The sequence below is a fragment of the Elephas maximus genome, chromosome 20 (assembly GCF_024166365.1).
Source record: "Elephas maximus indicus isolate mEleMax1 chromosome 20, mEleMax1 primary haplotype, whole genome shotgun sequence".
NCBI classification, from domain to species: Eukaryota; Metazoa; Chordata; class Mammalia; order Proboscidea; family Elephantidae; genus Elephas; species Elephas maximus.
Window position 1 is genome coordinate 44,987,249 of NC_064838.1, and position 14,661 is coordinate 45,001,909.

The 14,661-nt window shown below is 44.7% G+C and overlaps 1 protein-coding gene across 1 annotated transcript; it reads left to right on the forward strand.

Annotated features, from left to right (window-relative positions):
* Window positions 1-192: 192 nt before the first annotated feature.
* Window positions 193-14,651, forward strand: ZNF619 (zinc finger protein 619). Its single transcript, XM_049862904.1, is given in 5 exon segments — window positions 193-809; window positions 6,497-6,623; window positions 7,209-7,325; window positions 10,062-11,356; window positions 11,358-14,651. Coding segments are annotated over 5 exon segments (1,803 nt in total). The 5' UTR covers window positions 193-785; the 3' UTR covers window positions 11,598-14,651.
* Window positions 14,652-14,661: the final 10 nt, after the last annotated feature.

The window sequence follows — 14,661 nt, forward strand, 5'->3', positions numbered from 1 at the left end:
GGTGGTCTTGATCCCCCTGAGTGGCCCGGCTTTCCCTGACCCTGAGCTCGGGCACTGCGGCCTCGCAGATGCCGCCTGAGGGACCGGCACAGCCGCCCCGCTCCCAGGCCCACCGCCCACCCCCGACCACTGAGGTGCGATCGACCTTCCTGCCCTGAAGAGGTGGCTTGGCGACCTCCCGCTCCGGTACAGAGGGGTGGGGCCGGTGACGTTTGGGGTCGCCCGCTTCCTAGGGTGGAAATATTCAGATCCCTGTCTGGTCTCCTGTCAGCGTCAGCCACTGGGACATTGAGCGTCTTACCTTTTCCGCCGGGGCCAGATTACCACTTGCGGTTTGTCCTGAAGTCGTAGTGATCCAGGCGCCCCGATTACCCTATTTTCTCTCCAGAAGCTCTTTCTGGGTCTTTGCTGTGATCACCAGAAGCATGCAGTACATTAGTGATGCATTCATAGTGGGGCCAGGGTTTTTCTTAAAACCTATGAATCCGCTGCAGTTCTTGACCCTTGCATCACAGGCATTATTATTTTTTTTTTTAAAGAAATTTCCAATCTCAGCAGGCAGATATGCAGGAGAATGTACAAAAGGAGTAGTCGCATCACCCCATGAATCAATGGAGAGGGTGTTTTGGGAACAGTCAAGTGTCCTAAAAATATCTGAGAGGAAGAAAGGTGAGTGTGAGACACAAGACAGGGTCAGTCTCATCTGTGGTTCTCTCTCCTCAGCTCTGCAGGTTTTTGCTTTTCCAAAATTAGAGGGCAGTGCATGAAGCCAGGGGTCATCAGCCATGCTCCAGACAGTGTGTCCCCAGGTGAGCTGAGTTTTCTTCCAGCTTTCCATATTCAAAACAGATATGCAAGGTCAGTACAAGATCAGTAGCCTGACTTGGTCAGTCCTGTGCTTGGCTTTGCATCCATCAATAGAGTTATGGCAAGGAGTGATGAGAAACAGTAGGTAAACTTGGGAGGGTCAGGTTGGTTGGAAAAGAGGGAAGGACCAGCCAAGAAATTCTAGAAAATGAGAATCTACATCCCCTTAACTCAAAGTGCAGTCCACAAACTAGCAGCTTCAGCATCACTGGGGACCTTGTTGGAGAGGCAGAATCTCAGACCCCACCCCAGATCTCCTGAGTCAGAGTCTACATTTTGAGAAAATACTGAGCAGGTGTCTTAGTTATCTAGTGTTGCTATAATAGAAATACCACAAGTGGGTGGCTCTAACAAGCAAATTTATTTTCTCCGTTTAGGAGGCCAGAAGTCTGAATTCAGGGTGCCGGCTCTAGGGAAAGCTTGCTTTCTCTGTCAGCTCTGGGGGAAGGTCATTCTCTCTTTTGAGCTTCTACTCCTAGGCAGCCTTCATGTGGCTTGGCATCTTTTCCGTCCCCCATCTGTGCTTGCTCACTTGCTTGTTTAATCTCTTTTATATCTCAAAAGAGATTGATTTAAGATATACCCTACACTAATACTGTCTCACTCACATAACAAAGAAAAACCCATTCCCAAATGGGATTATAACCACAGGTATACCAAACCCAAACCAGTTGCCATCAAGTCAGTCCGACTCATAGCAACCCTACAGGACAGAGTAGAACTGCCTCATAGGGTTTCCAAGGAGCAGGTAGTAGACTCAAACTGCCAGCCTTTTGGTTAGCAGCCACATAACCACTGTGCCACCAGGGTTAGGATTTACAACACATAGTTTGGGGGTTAAAGTTTAAAGAGTGCGGGTCTTCAGCACAAGGCAGATGAAGGCCACTTCCCAAGATGAGTCAGCACTCCCACTGGAGGAGTTTGCCCTACAGTTAAGGTTCAGTGTGGCCACAAGTGGGAGCATTTGGAGAGTGCGGGTTCACGAGTGAGGTTAATCTTCGGGGGGATGCAGCGTTTGGAGCTGAAGCCAGTGCCTTTACCCAATAGAAAGACTGCCTCTTACTGCTATGAGAGCCTGTGTCCTTTGTTGGCATGACTCCATACAGCGCTGGGAGCCGTTGTTCCTTCAGAGTTTGCTGGCGGTAGTGGATGATTTCACGGAATTTTTCCTCAATGTCCAATCAGCCTGGGTGTATCGTGTAATGAGAAAGCTCCATCCCAGAGACGTAAGAGCTATGTGTATGTGGCTCCTTTTGGTGGATTTTGGACTATCTACTTCTCTCTGAGCACTTTTTAAAAAAAACTTTTATTGTGCTTTAAGCGAAAGTTTACAAATCAAGACAATCTCTCATACAAAAGTTTATATACACCTTGCTATATACTCCTAATTGCTCTCCCCCTAATGAGACAGCACACTCCTTCTCTCCATCCTCTGTTTTTGTGTCCATTCAGCCAGCTTCTGACCCCCTCTGCCTTCTTATCTCCCCTCCAGACAGGAGCTGCCCACATAGTCTCTCATGTGTCTACTTGATCCATGAAGCTCACTCTTCACCAGTATCATTTTCTGTCCTATATTCCAGTCCAATCCCTGTCTGAAGGGTTGGCTTTGGTTCCAGTCTTGGGCTAACAGAAGGTCTGGGGACATGACCTCCGGGGTCCTTCTAGTCTCAGTCAGACCATTAAGTCTGGTCTTTTTATGACAATTTGAGGTCTGCATCTCCTCCTACCTCAGGGGTTCTCTGTTGTGTTCCTGTTAGGGCAGTCATTGCTTGTAGCTGGGTACCATCTAGTTCTTCTGGTCTCAGGCTGATGTAGTCTGTGATTTGTGTGGCCCTTTCTATCTCTTGGGGTGAGTACTTTTGATTGAATTAGTTTTAGCCCGTTAGGAAATGTTTAGAAATCTGTAGGGGCAGCCTGTTTGCTCCTGGTACTTTGCCTGGAGTATAATAGTCACTCTGTCAGTTAGGATTGGGTTCCACCGGACATAACAGAAAACCCTGAATGACAGTGCTCTAAATGAGACAGAAGTTTTTCTCTCATGCAAAAGAAATCTGAGGAAGGCAGTCCAGGGCTGGTGTGGCAGTTCTACTGTTGTCACAGACCCATGCTCTTCTTTCTGCTCCACTATCCTAATGCTGGCTCTTGTGCCCAAGGCCACCTCATGGTCCATTGTGGCAGCTTCATCTGCAGCTATCATGCTTGCATGCCAGCTAGCTAAAAGGAGGAAGAAGAGATGCCAAAAAGGTGACCCTCTTGTTGATTTGGCTGTCTTTTAGGAGACTTCCCAGAAGTCCCCAACAATACTTAAATTTGCATCTCAGTGACCACACTTAGTTGCCAGGGCTGGGTGCAGCCCCAAGTAAAATTAAAAAAGAAAAAAAAAAATTAGGGCCCTATTATTAAGAAGAATGGGAGAATATATATGGTTAGGGAACTGTCAGTCTTCGCTATAGTCCGTGTGAGGAACATTTGTTATTTTGAATCTCCTAGGAAGTTTCCCCAAGCCTCATCTGTGATTGTAATAAGTCCTGAGACTTATATAACATCATGTGCCACATGATGTTTTAGTGCTTAGACATATTAACTCTTTCCACCCTTAGAAGAGCCCTAGAAGATAGGTACTACTATTATCCCAATTTTACATATGAGGAAACTGAGGCATAGAAAGTTTACGTGTCTCGTCCCAAGGTGACACAGCTAAAAAGTATCAGAGATGGAGTCAGGGAGCCTGGCTCTAGGGCAGGGTTTCTCAACCACAGCACTATTGACATTTTGGGTCAGATAATTCCTTGTGGGGACTGCCGTGTACATTGTAGGATGTTACATAGCAGTTTCCCTGGCCTCTACCTACTAGATTCCATTAGCAGCAGCAGCACCACCCCAAGGTATGACAACTAAAAATGTCACCAGACATTGCCAGATGTCCTCTGGGGGAGCAAAAGTGCCTGTAGTTGGGAACCACAGCTCTACAGTCTGTACTGTTTGCCACAGTACTGTGCTATAACCTACTTCTTGTATGGGAGAATCAAGAGCTCCGTTTAATAGTGAAGAAAGGAGTAAGCGCTACTACAAAGGACAGAATCAGAGGGATCACAGATGGAGCAGTACATTGAGAAGCTGGATGTAGCAGAAAACAAGAAACAAAGAATGCATTGATAATTGGAGCGAGGCATCTCAAAAGGGTGGAGGGGTAGATGTCCTTGTAAAAATGGAGTGGGGGAGGTATCTGACATCCTCTTACTTCACAAGGGGGAAGGAGAATCAAGATCAACAGCCCAAGGCTGATTCCTATGAGGCGGGGGTCTGACATGCCTCCTCTCTCTGCCATCTTTACCAATTTCGACACCAACTGTCCCTTCGATGGCACTCTGTACTTTTCTGCTGGGCTCGATAATTCATTGCAATGGCCACACAGAACTCACAATACTCACGATTATGGGGTTTATTAGGGAAGTAACAGGTTACAATTCAGGCTCAGGAACACTCAAGGATACAGTTTTTCCATCAGGACAGCCTCTTCTCAGCTATGCTCGAAGACACACCTCTCCCTGGCCCTAGGCCTCTGCCCAAAGGCACTCAGTTTTCTCTGTCCATGGTCCGGGAAGCCCACTGCACTGCTTCCTGCTGCTGGGTCACTGCTGCCAGATCACTCCTGCCACCGCTTTTGACCGTCTTCAGGGTTACAGCTGCCTCCCCTCTATCTCTCTGTGTCGGTCTCCTCCTCCCAGGAGCTTCTCAGCATAGGGATCTTGGGTCCAAAGGACATGCTGGCTCCTGGCTGTTCTTCCTTGGTGGTGGTGGGTTCCTCTCTCTTTCCCACCTCTGGGGTGGCTCATTTCAAGCCCAGCAGGATGACAGAACTGACCAATCTCTTTGGTGGGTCACAATTACCCTATCACACAGTCCCTCCCAATCACTTGGGTGGGAGTAACAAGACCATGGCTAGAAAGGCCACACAAAAGTGATCCATCACACTGCAGTCATGATGTGAGGAAAGAAGCTGTTGACTCTGGAGGAAGTGAAGATAGAATATTAACATTTGAGGTCAGTGAGGTGTCTATTGGATACTGTCCAATAAGGTAGCCACTAATTACATGCACTTATTAAAATTAAAGTGAATTAAATTTCAAAAATTCCGTTCCTTAGTCACGCTAACCACATTTCAAATAGCTGGTCAAGGTATTAGCTTATTTCTTTACTGAATAGTTACTGTTTTCCCCTTGCAATGAATAAGCAATCCTTGGGGAGATACTTAAGACCATACAGATATTCTGTTTCTCATCAAAATTTCCTTCTACATCTAGCATTTACTGATGATTCTTACCTCAATCAATCTTTACAACGACGGTTGCAAATCTTCTTGTACTTTTGTAGTTATATTACCTCCACCCAGAAGAGATGAAGCACAAAGAGAACGTTGCTCATATGAAATAGATGACAGTGTCAGGAAAAGATGTCATAGTGGGACTAGTAATTTATATAAAGGAGCCCTAGTGGCACTGGTTAAGCACTCACCTGCTAAACAAAAGGTCAGCGGTTTGAACCCACCAGCTCTTCTGCAAGAGAAAGATGTGACAGTCTGCTTCTGTAAAGCCTTGGAAACCCTATGCGGCAGTTCTAATCAGTTCTGTAGGGTCGCTGTGAGTCGGAATCTACTTGATGGCAATGGGTTAAATTTATACAGATGGTCAGTTCATTTAAAATTTTTTGCTTCCTTATACAACCTTGTAATTGTGGGGCTCAGCTAATAAATGTTCAGATAAGGAGGACTCCTTTAGTGTATTTCAAAGTACTTAATATCTCTGATTCCTATTATCCGAAAATGGAAATAGTTCTTCACCGATGTGTGGTCATGATTGAGTGAACTGATGTAGAAGTAACTGACACAGGACAAGGCACAAAGGCCTAAACAGTCTGTGATGGTGTCCTTCTCCCTTGAGAAGGTGGAGTTGACTCCAAGGAGGCAGAGAGGGACACACCTGGTGAAGAGGGCAGCATTGGGAGGTAGGCTAGAACATAGGTGATCAGGAGGCAGGGCCACTTACAAGGGCAGGGACTGCCAACCTGTCCCCGGAGTCAAGGATGTTTGGAGAAGAGGCCAGAAGAGGTGACACTGCAGGCTGCCTTCAAGGGAAAGCCAGCTTTCTTCCAAGGCAAGCTGGTAGTAAAAAGAGGGAGAAATATCCTGTATGAGAGGAACTCAACTCCCATGGAATGGCTCCTCCTTCTGACTATAGTAGAAGATGTGGAGGGGGAAAACCAGGGAGAAGCCGAGTGGAGGGGCCTGATGGGGGCCTCACAGTGGGTGGAGGCAGGGTGAAAGGCAGACACATGCAGTGATCATTTTAGAAGACAAGCCAGAAAGATAGACCCAGCTCATGGAACCAGACTTGGGGTTGATGTGATCATCCAGCAGCAGGTGCTAGGATGACAGTATTGGGGTCCCAGAGGTGTACACATTGAAAGTGGGAACACTGGCTGAGGACTGATCCCTCACAGGGGTGCTGGGTAGTTCTCCTCACCTATATAAACCTTCCATGGGGCTCAGAGCCATGGACCCCAGTGATCCGTCCCTTCCTTGGAGTTCGGGGTTCTCCCTCAGGGCCTGAGCAGAATTCTGTTGTTGCAGGAGTCAGTGACCTTCGAGGATGTGGCCGTGTACTTCACCCAGAGTCAATGGGCCAGCCTGGACCCTGCACAAAGGGCCCTGTACAGGGAGGTGATGCTAGAGAATTACACAAATATGGCTTCCTTGGGTAAGGCCCCCTTCTCTCTGAGACTCAGCTTCTGCCCCCAGAGTCACCTAGCTTCCTCTGTAGAGGATCTGGGCTCTCTAATATCACCAGGTTTGATGCTCCATAAGCTAAACTCCCCACTCCCTAGTTTTGAGGTAACTGGATGGAGAGAAGTCTGGGTTCACTTTGGATTTAAACAGAATTTCCTTCTTCTCTCTTTCCTGGTGGAGACGCTCCTGGGAGAGACTTTACCCTGGGCACAGAGGGAATTGAGAACGTTCCTGATGCCCCACCTTCAGTTCTCCACTCTCTCAGTTCTTTGGGGGAGATCTTGCCCCCCTTTCTATGTGTAAGAGTCTCCTAGGATCTCCATGTGCCCATCTCCAGTGACTGTGCCAGAAAAGCTTCCTTCTGAGCAAAACAATTTGAGCCCTTCCTTAGACCCCCAGATTCTCTCCTCACTGGCCCTACTTATTAGTATCCTGTTCAGGACAAGCTAATGCTACTTAATTTCACCTGGCAAAGCAGCAGGTGACCTGAAAGGGGTTCAAGAATTTGCTATAGGCAACTCTCCTCACTTTCCCATTCCTCTTCTTTCTCCTTTAGCAGCATTTCCGTTCCTCAAACCAGATCTGATATTCCAGCTGGAGCGAGGGGAAGCACCATGGGGCCCAGATCCCTGGACACTGGTTCGCAGCGAGGCCCTGAGAGGTGTCTGCACAGGTAACCAGGAGAACTTAGCATCTTTCTTTCCAACTTTGCCTCCACCTTTTTTTTTCCCATAATTATTTTATTTGTTGTTGATATTGAGTATACACAGTAGAACATATACCAACTCAATAGTTTCTACATGTACAATTCAGTGACATTGATTACATTCTTTAATTTGTGCAACCCTTCTCACCCTTCTTTTCTGAGTTGTTTCTCCCATATTAGCATAATCTCACTGCCCCCTAAAGTCCCTAGCTAATCTTTCGAGTTGCTGTTGTCAATTTGATCCATATAGATCTTAAGAGAGCATAATGCTCAAGGCAGATACTCTTTATCAGTTAAGCTAAACTGTTGTTTGGCTTTAAGAAGACTTCAGGGGATGTTTTCGATTTAAGGTTTAAAGATTATCTCAGTGGTTCATCTGGCCTCCATGGCTCCAGAAAGTCTGGAGTTCATGAGAATTTAAAATTCTGTTCTGTATTTTCCCCCTTTTGATCAGGATTCTTCTATATAATCTTAGATCAAAATGTTCAATAATGATAGCTAGGCACCATCCAGTTCTTCTGGTCTCATGGCAATGGAAGCAGTTGTTCGTGGAGGCAATTAGCCACACATTCCATTTCCTCCTCCTATTCCTGCCTCTCCTTCTTCCTCTGTTGCTCCAGGAGAATAGACACCGATTGTCATGCCTTGGATGGCAGCTTAAAAGCTTTTAAGACCTCAGGTGCCATGCAGTGTACTAGGAGGTAGGACAGAAGCACTAAACACGGTATTAGGCCAATTTACGGGGATGTCCCATGGAACCATGACCAAACCAAGGAGCCAAATCCCATGAGGGTGTTTGGTTGTACATAAGCAGCCTCGGCAGCTGCTTTTTTTTCTTTTTGGCGTTACTGTAAATATATCTACCACACTTTTGCCTCCTTGTTTGTTTTAACAACCTAACATGCAAAAGATTTTTGTTCTGTCATCTGGCTGTTGTGAGAATGAAAGTGGTCAGTCTTACGCAGAGAAGTGTCACTCACGGAGCTTCAGCCCAAACTGGAAAAGACTAGTCAAAACATTTCATTTTCTGTCATTTTTGTTTGTAAAGCTAAAGGATCTCAATCCCTTTTTAAAAGTGAAAATAGGGTTTTGTTGATCAACTTAAGGATATACAGAATTCGTTTCTGTAAGAACGTTCTGAGTTCCTAAATGCTGAATTACATATAACTGTATGGAAGAAAGCTTATTTATAAATTGGAAATGAATGATTTCCTTTTTTGAAAGATAATAATTAAAGTAAATATAAAGAACCACCCACGGATGTAGTATATAGCCTTTCTTATTCAATCAGCACTGTTCTCACACTCTCTCCATCCCTTATGCTATTCAAAGGCTGTGTAAACCAAATGCTTCTATTTAATTCATCCCCACTTCTGTCTTGATCAATGCCTTTAGGTATAACTCCAGTACTTCAGGTCATCTTGGTGAAAAACCTTTCCCAGCCATCTGCCTGCAGTTATCAGTGCGTCCCTTTGCCACAGCTGCATATTGTCTAGTTAGCCTACTAAGGGCTTTAAGCAAGCACTGCCCAACAGAGCTTTCTACACCATTCCTGCACCATCCAGTATGGTATTCACTAGCCATGTAGTGAATGCTTGAAAAATGACTAGTGTGACTGAGGAACTGAATCTAAATTTCATTTAATTAGCTCATGTGGCTAGTGGCCACCACAATGGACAGAGCAGCCTTAAGCAGTTAAAAGAACAGCCTTGATCTGCCTTTTGAGTTCTGTATCACTGTGTTTCAAACTAGTAATCATCAGAATCGCCACAGTGGCCTTGTTAAACAGATTGCTGGGCCCCACTTCCAGAAATTCTAATTGGGCAGGCCTGAGGTGGGACCTGAAAATCTGCATTGCTAACACATCCCTGGATCCCTGGTGGCACAGTGGTTAAGATCTGGGCTGCTAACCAAAAACGGTCAGCAGTTCAAATCCGCCAGTGCTCCTTAGAAACCCCATGGGGCAGTTCTACTCTGCCCTATAGGGTTGCCATGAGTCGAAATTGAATTGATGGCAGTGGATTAGGTTTTTTTCGGTTTAACAAGTTCCTAGATGCTGCTGCTCCTGGGATCACACTTTGAGGACCATTGTTCTTAATTATCTAAAACCATGTTTCTCAAACTTTTGAGTTGTAACAGCTCAAAGAATTGTGACCAGCATTTAAAAATTAGACTAGACTGTACCGGACTTGAATAAAATAGGCTAGAATACTATAAAACATATCAAGAACGCATCACTGTTACGTCAATATTGTGTTGTGAAACTTTTGTTTCAGTTTTGTGTGTGTGTGCATGTAAGTATGTGTGTACTGGGTCATGATCTAAAATGTGGAGTAGGGTAGGGATGAATAGCTGGAGCACATGGTGTTTTTAGGGCAGTGAGACTATTTGGTATGATACTGTTACAGTGGACACATGATATTATGCATTTGTCAAAACCCATGGGACTGTACAACACAAAAAGTGAACCCTAATGTAAACTGTGGATGTTAGCTAAAAATTATCAATATTGGTTCATCACTTGTAACAAATGTACCACACCAATGCAAGAGATTAATAATAGAAACAGAATGCAGTGGGAAGGGGGTCATATGAGAACTCTATTTTCTGCACAGTTTTTTCTGTAAACTTAAAACTGCTGTGAATAATAAAGTCTATTAAAAAAAAAAAAGTGGCCCTTATCCTTTCCTTTTATCATGCTAGGTTGTAAGACCAAGCCTGACATTGAGGACCCACCTCCAAAGCTGAACATTTCTGAAGAATCAAAATCCCCTCCACTGATATTGGAGAGGCTGCTGATGGATGTCCCCCAGCATCCTCACTTTGGGAACAGGAGGGAGAAGCCACACTTCTATGACACAGGGAAGAAAACAAAGTCAAAGAAAGGAAATTTTGCAGATTCGCGAGCCCAGGATTTTAAACCCACCACTGTTGACAGAGAGGAGAGAACCAGGAAATTGGGAAGAAGCAGGAGTGCCAGCACCCATCTCATTTCAAGGCAGAGCCTTCCTAGAGAACAGATGTTTTATAAATGTGGTGAGTGTGGCAGAAATTTCAGCCAGTATTCAGACCTTTCCCAGCACCAGAGAATTCACACTGATGAGAAGCCATACCAATGCAAGGAATGTGGGAAAGCCTTCAGGTGTAACTCAAAGCTGTTACGGCATCAGAACATCCACACTGGGGAGAAACCTTACTCATGTCAGGAATGTGGACAAGCGTTCAGTCAAAATTCCCACCTCATTCAGCATCAGAAACGTCATAGTGGCGAGCAGCCCTACAAATGTAAGGACTGTGGGAAAACCTTCAGCTACAACTCAAAACTAATCCGGCATCAGAGAATCCACACTGGGGAGAAACCCTTTAAATGTAAGGTGTGTGGGAAGGCATTCAGGTGTAGCTATGACTGCATCATCCATGAGCGAATTCACACTGGGGAGAAGCCCTATGAATGTCAGGAGTGTGGGAAAAGGTTCAGTTCTAATTCAGTCTTGATTCAGCATCACAGGATCCACACTGGGGAGAAACCTTACGAATGTAAAGAGTGCGGCAAGGCCTTCCGCCGGAGTTGGGTATTTCTTCAGCATCAGAGGTTCCACACTGGGGAAAGACTCTATAAATGTAATGAATGTTGGAAAACTTTCAGTTGTAGCTCACACTTTATAGTACATCAGAGAACCCACACTGGGGAGAGACCATTTGAATGCCAGGAGTGTGGGAAGGCATTCAATCAGAAAACCACCCTGGTTCAGCATCAGCGAGTTCACACTGGGGAGAAACCTTACGAGTGTAAGGTGTGTGGGAAAGCTTTCAAATGGAGTGCAAGCTACATTCAACATCAGAAATTGCACGCAAGGCAGACACCTGTCCAAGGGCCATCCCCGGTGGAGCCCCACTGTCCCTCTGAAGTCCTCTCCCCTCGGCCTTTCCAACATGTGTGCTCTGCCCCCACCATCCCAGGGACTCCCCCATCATCTCTGCATGCAGTGCTACTTCCATCCCTCGATGCCTCTCTTCATGCTGTTCCCCTCATCTGAAATGGCCACTTTTTCACCTGTCCAGATAGTACATTTCTTTCAGGGTCTTGCTTATCCTGAAACTCTCTTACTCCCCGTCAGCACCTTCATCTCAACTTCCATTGCACCTAGAGTTGTCCGGATCATGTCTTTGTGTATACTCTTCTGGTCTTGTGTAAGTCATTATTGCTTTCCCAACTCCATTTTATTTTCTCACACTTAAGGACTATGTTTGATTACTCCCTTTTATCCCTGGCAGGATTCGTTCTTTATAGTGTCCAGTTTTAACCATCTGTTTGCACCTGCCTTTGGGGGCTACTGAAGTTGGGAGAGTTTGCAGAATATTTTGGGTTTTAGGGGATCATGATCATTAGGGGACCATTATAATTAGAGAAACAGGGGAAATGCAAAGCCCATAAGAGGAGGTAATCAGAAAAAGTCTCCAGTGGTTACTTTTAGGATTTAGGAAGGTCCATTTGGTGAACCACTGAGGCTCACTGTGGGTGAATGCCTAAATTTTTTATTACCCTGGTAATGATCATTATGAGGGTCCTGAGTAACTGCGATAGACCAAGGAAATAACCACCAAAAAGAATATAGAGTGGTGAGTACACATTGAAAGCAATAATGAAAAATTATATTTTTAAACTTGATTGGGAGGGGATGTGGTTTTTCTGTGTGGGTTCCTTTTTATTCCCATCCAGATGACTAATTTCAGTGCCCACTCAAATATGTAGGGACCTAATACTAATAGTCCGTAGGAGTCCTGTTGGTGCAGTGGTTAAATGCTTGGTTACTAACTGAAAGGTCGGTGGTTCTAACCCACCAGCTGCTCTGCTGTAGAAAGATGTGGCAGTCTGCTTCTCTAAAGATTACAGCCTTGGAAGCCCTATGGGACAGTTCTCTGTCCCATAGGGTTGCTGTTATTGATTGAATTGTGTCCCCCTAAAATGTGCGTTGACTTGGCTAGGCCATGATTCTCACTATTGTGTGATTGGCCACTATTTTGTCATCTGATGTGATTTTCCTGTGTGTTGTAAATCCTGCCTCTGTGGTGGTAATGAGGAAGGATTAGAGGCAGTTAAATTAATGAGACAACTCAATCTATAAGATTAGGTGGTGTCTTGAGTCAGTCTCTGTTGAGATATAAAAGAGAGAAGCGAGCAGAGAGACAAGGGGATCTCATTACCACCAGGCAAGAAGAGCCAGGACTGCACATCCTTTGGACCCATGGTCCCTGTGCTGAAAAGCTCCTATACCAGGGGAAGATTGATGACAAGGACCTTCTCCCAGGGCTGACAGAGAGAGAAAGCCTTCCCCTGGAGCTGGCACCCTGAATTCAGACTTCTAGGCTCCTGAACTGTGAAAGAATAAACTTATGTTTGTTAAAGCCATCCACTTGTGGTATTTCTGTTGCAGCAGCACTAGATGACCAAGGCAGTCACTATGAGTCAGAATCGACTAGGTGGCAATGGATTTACACTAATAGTCCACACCTGCCTTTGTGCCCATGGAACTTAGAAGATTTGGATAACACCTTGAGAATATTAGGGTAGTTGAGAGTGTATCTGGGAGTCTGCTGGGCTGCTAACCAAAAGGTTGGTGGTCCGAACCCACCTAGAGGGACCTTGGAAGAAAGGCCTGGCAATCTGCTTCTGAAAGGTCACAGCCATGAAAACCCTGTGTAGTGCAGTTCTCCTCTGTAACACACAGGGTCACCATGAGTCAGGGAAGTCGATAGCAACTGTTTTTTGTTTTTTTCTTTTTTTTTTTGAGAGTGAATCTAAAAGGAACAGGAAGAGGACTACAAAACCAATGGGATTCTTATGTCTTAAATTTTTTGTGCCAGTCCTTGGTAGGTAGATGGTTTATTATATACGTAAAAACAAAAACAAAAACCTTGATCATGGTAGTAGACTTCGGAGATCCACCTCACAGCAAGATGGTGGCTTTTTATCAATGATCAGATAAAAGAGAACAGGGGCCCATAAAGAATAATGCCTTTATTATTATTTATGTAAGACAGGGAATGTAACATCTTTGACTGAGAGGGGAAAAAAAAAACAAAAAAAAAAACCCCAGAAACTCTGTAGCAAACCTTACATTCAAGAAGGAAAATGTAAAAGACCGCTTCTGCAACATTTAATAAAAATCAAGTTGCCAGACACTTGAGGACTAATGGAATTGATTTTAAAAATAGGTTTTAGGCTTATAGTCAGAACAGGAACATTGGGTGAATGAAAAAAAACAGGCTGATGGATGGAAGGAAAGGGATTTCCTTAGAAGAAAGCTTGAGTTCATAAAAGCCAAACCAGGAAGATATATAAAGGAATAGGACATCTCCATTGATGATTGTCCCTAAAGGTGTGACTGAACATCTTATTTGAGGGTGTTCTCCAGCAATAGAAGGAAGAATGAGGAGACATCATATCCAGGACACCATGGTCCCATTGTGGGAAAATACTGAAGACTCAGGATGACAGTTGTGCAGCAGGGCTGAAAACTCATATCAAGGAGAGAGTGGAAATTTTAAGACACCATAAAGTTGGGTGATGAATAAGGAACACTGAAGAAGAATTGACACCTTTTAATTGTGTTGGCGAAGAATATTGACTATACTACGGACTGCTAAAAGAATGAACAAATCTGTCTTGGAAGAAGTACAACCAGAATACTCCTTAGAACCAAGGATGGCGAGACTACATCTCACATACTTTGGACATGTTATCAAGAGGGATCAGTCCCTGGAGAAGGACATCATGCTTGGTAAAGTAGAGGGTCAGCAAAAAAGAGAAAGACCCTCAATGAGATGAGATTGACACAGTGGCTGCAACAGTGGGCTCAAGCATAACAACGATTGTGAGGATGGCACAGGACCAGGTAGTGTTTCATTCTGTTATACATAGGATTGCTATGAGCCAGAACTGACTCGACGGCACCTAACAACAACAAAGTCAAGTAGTGGAAAGACAATTAGAAATTCAAACAAACATTATACAATAAAGGAAATGTAATATTAGTATACCATTTGGCTCTGCAGTGAATAATGCTTACAGTGTGGGAAATAGGCTTTCCAGGTTGTAGGAGAGAAAAGGCTGAGATATTGTTGAGAGACATCTGGGCACTGACTCTCCTTTTCTTGCCCTGGCACCCACCACCACAATGGTATTGCCACTTAACTGAACCTAGGTTTATTTCAGGGATCAAAAGAGCTTAGATTTATAAATATTCCCTTACACAGAAGTGCATAATTTGTGTGGTGTGGGTGTAAATTTCGATTGACTTAG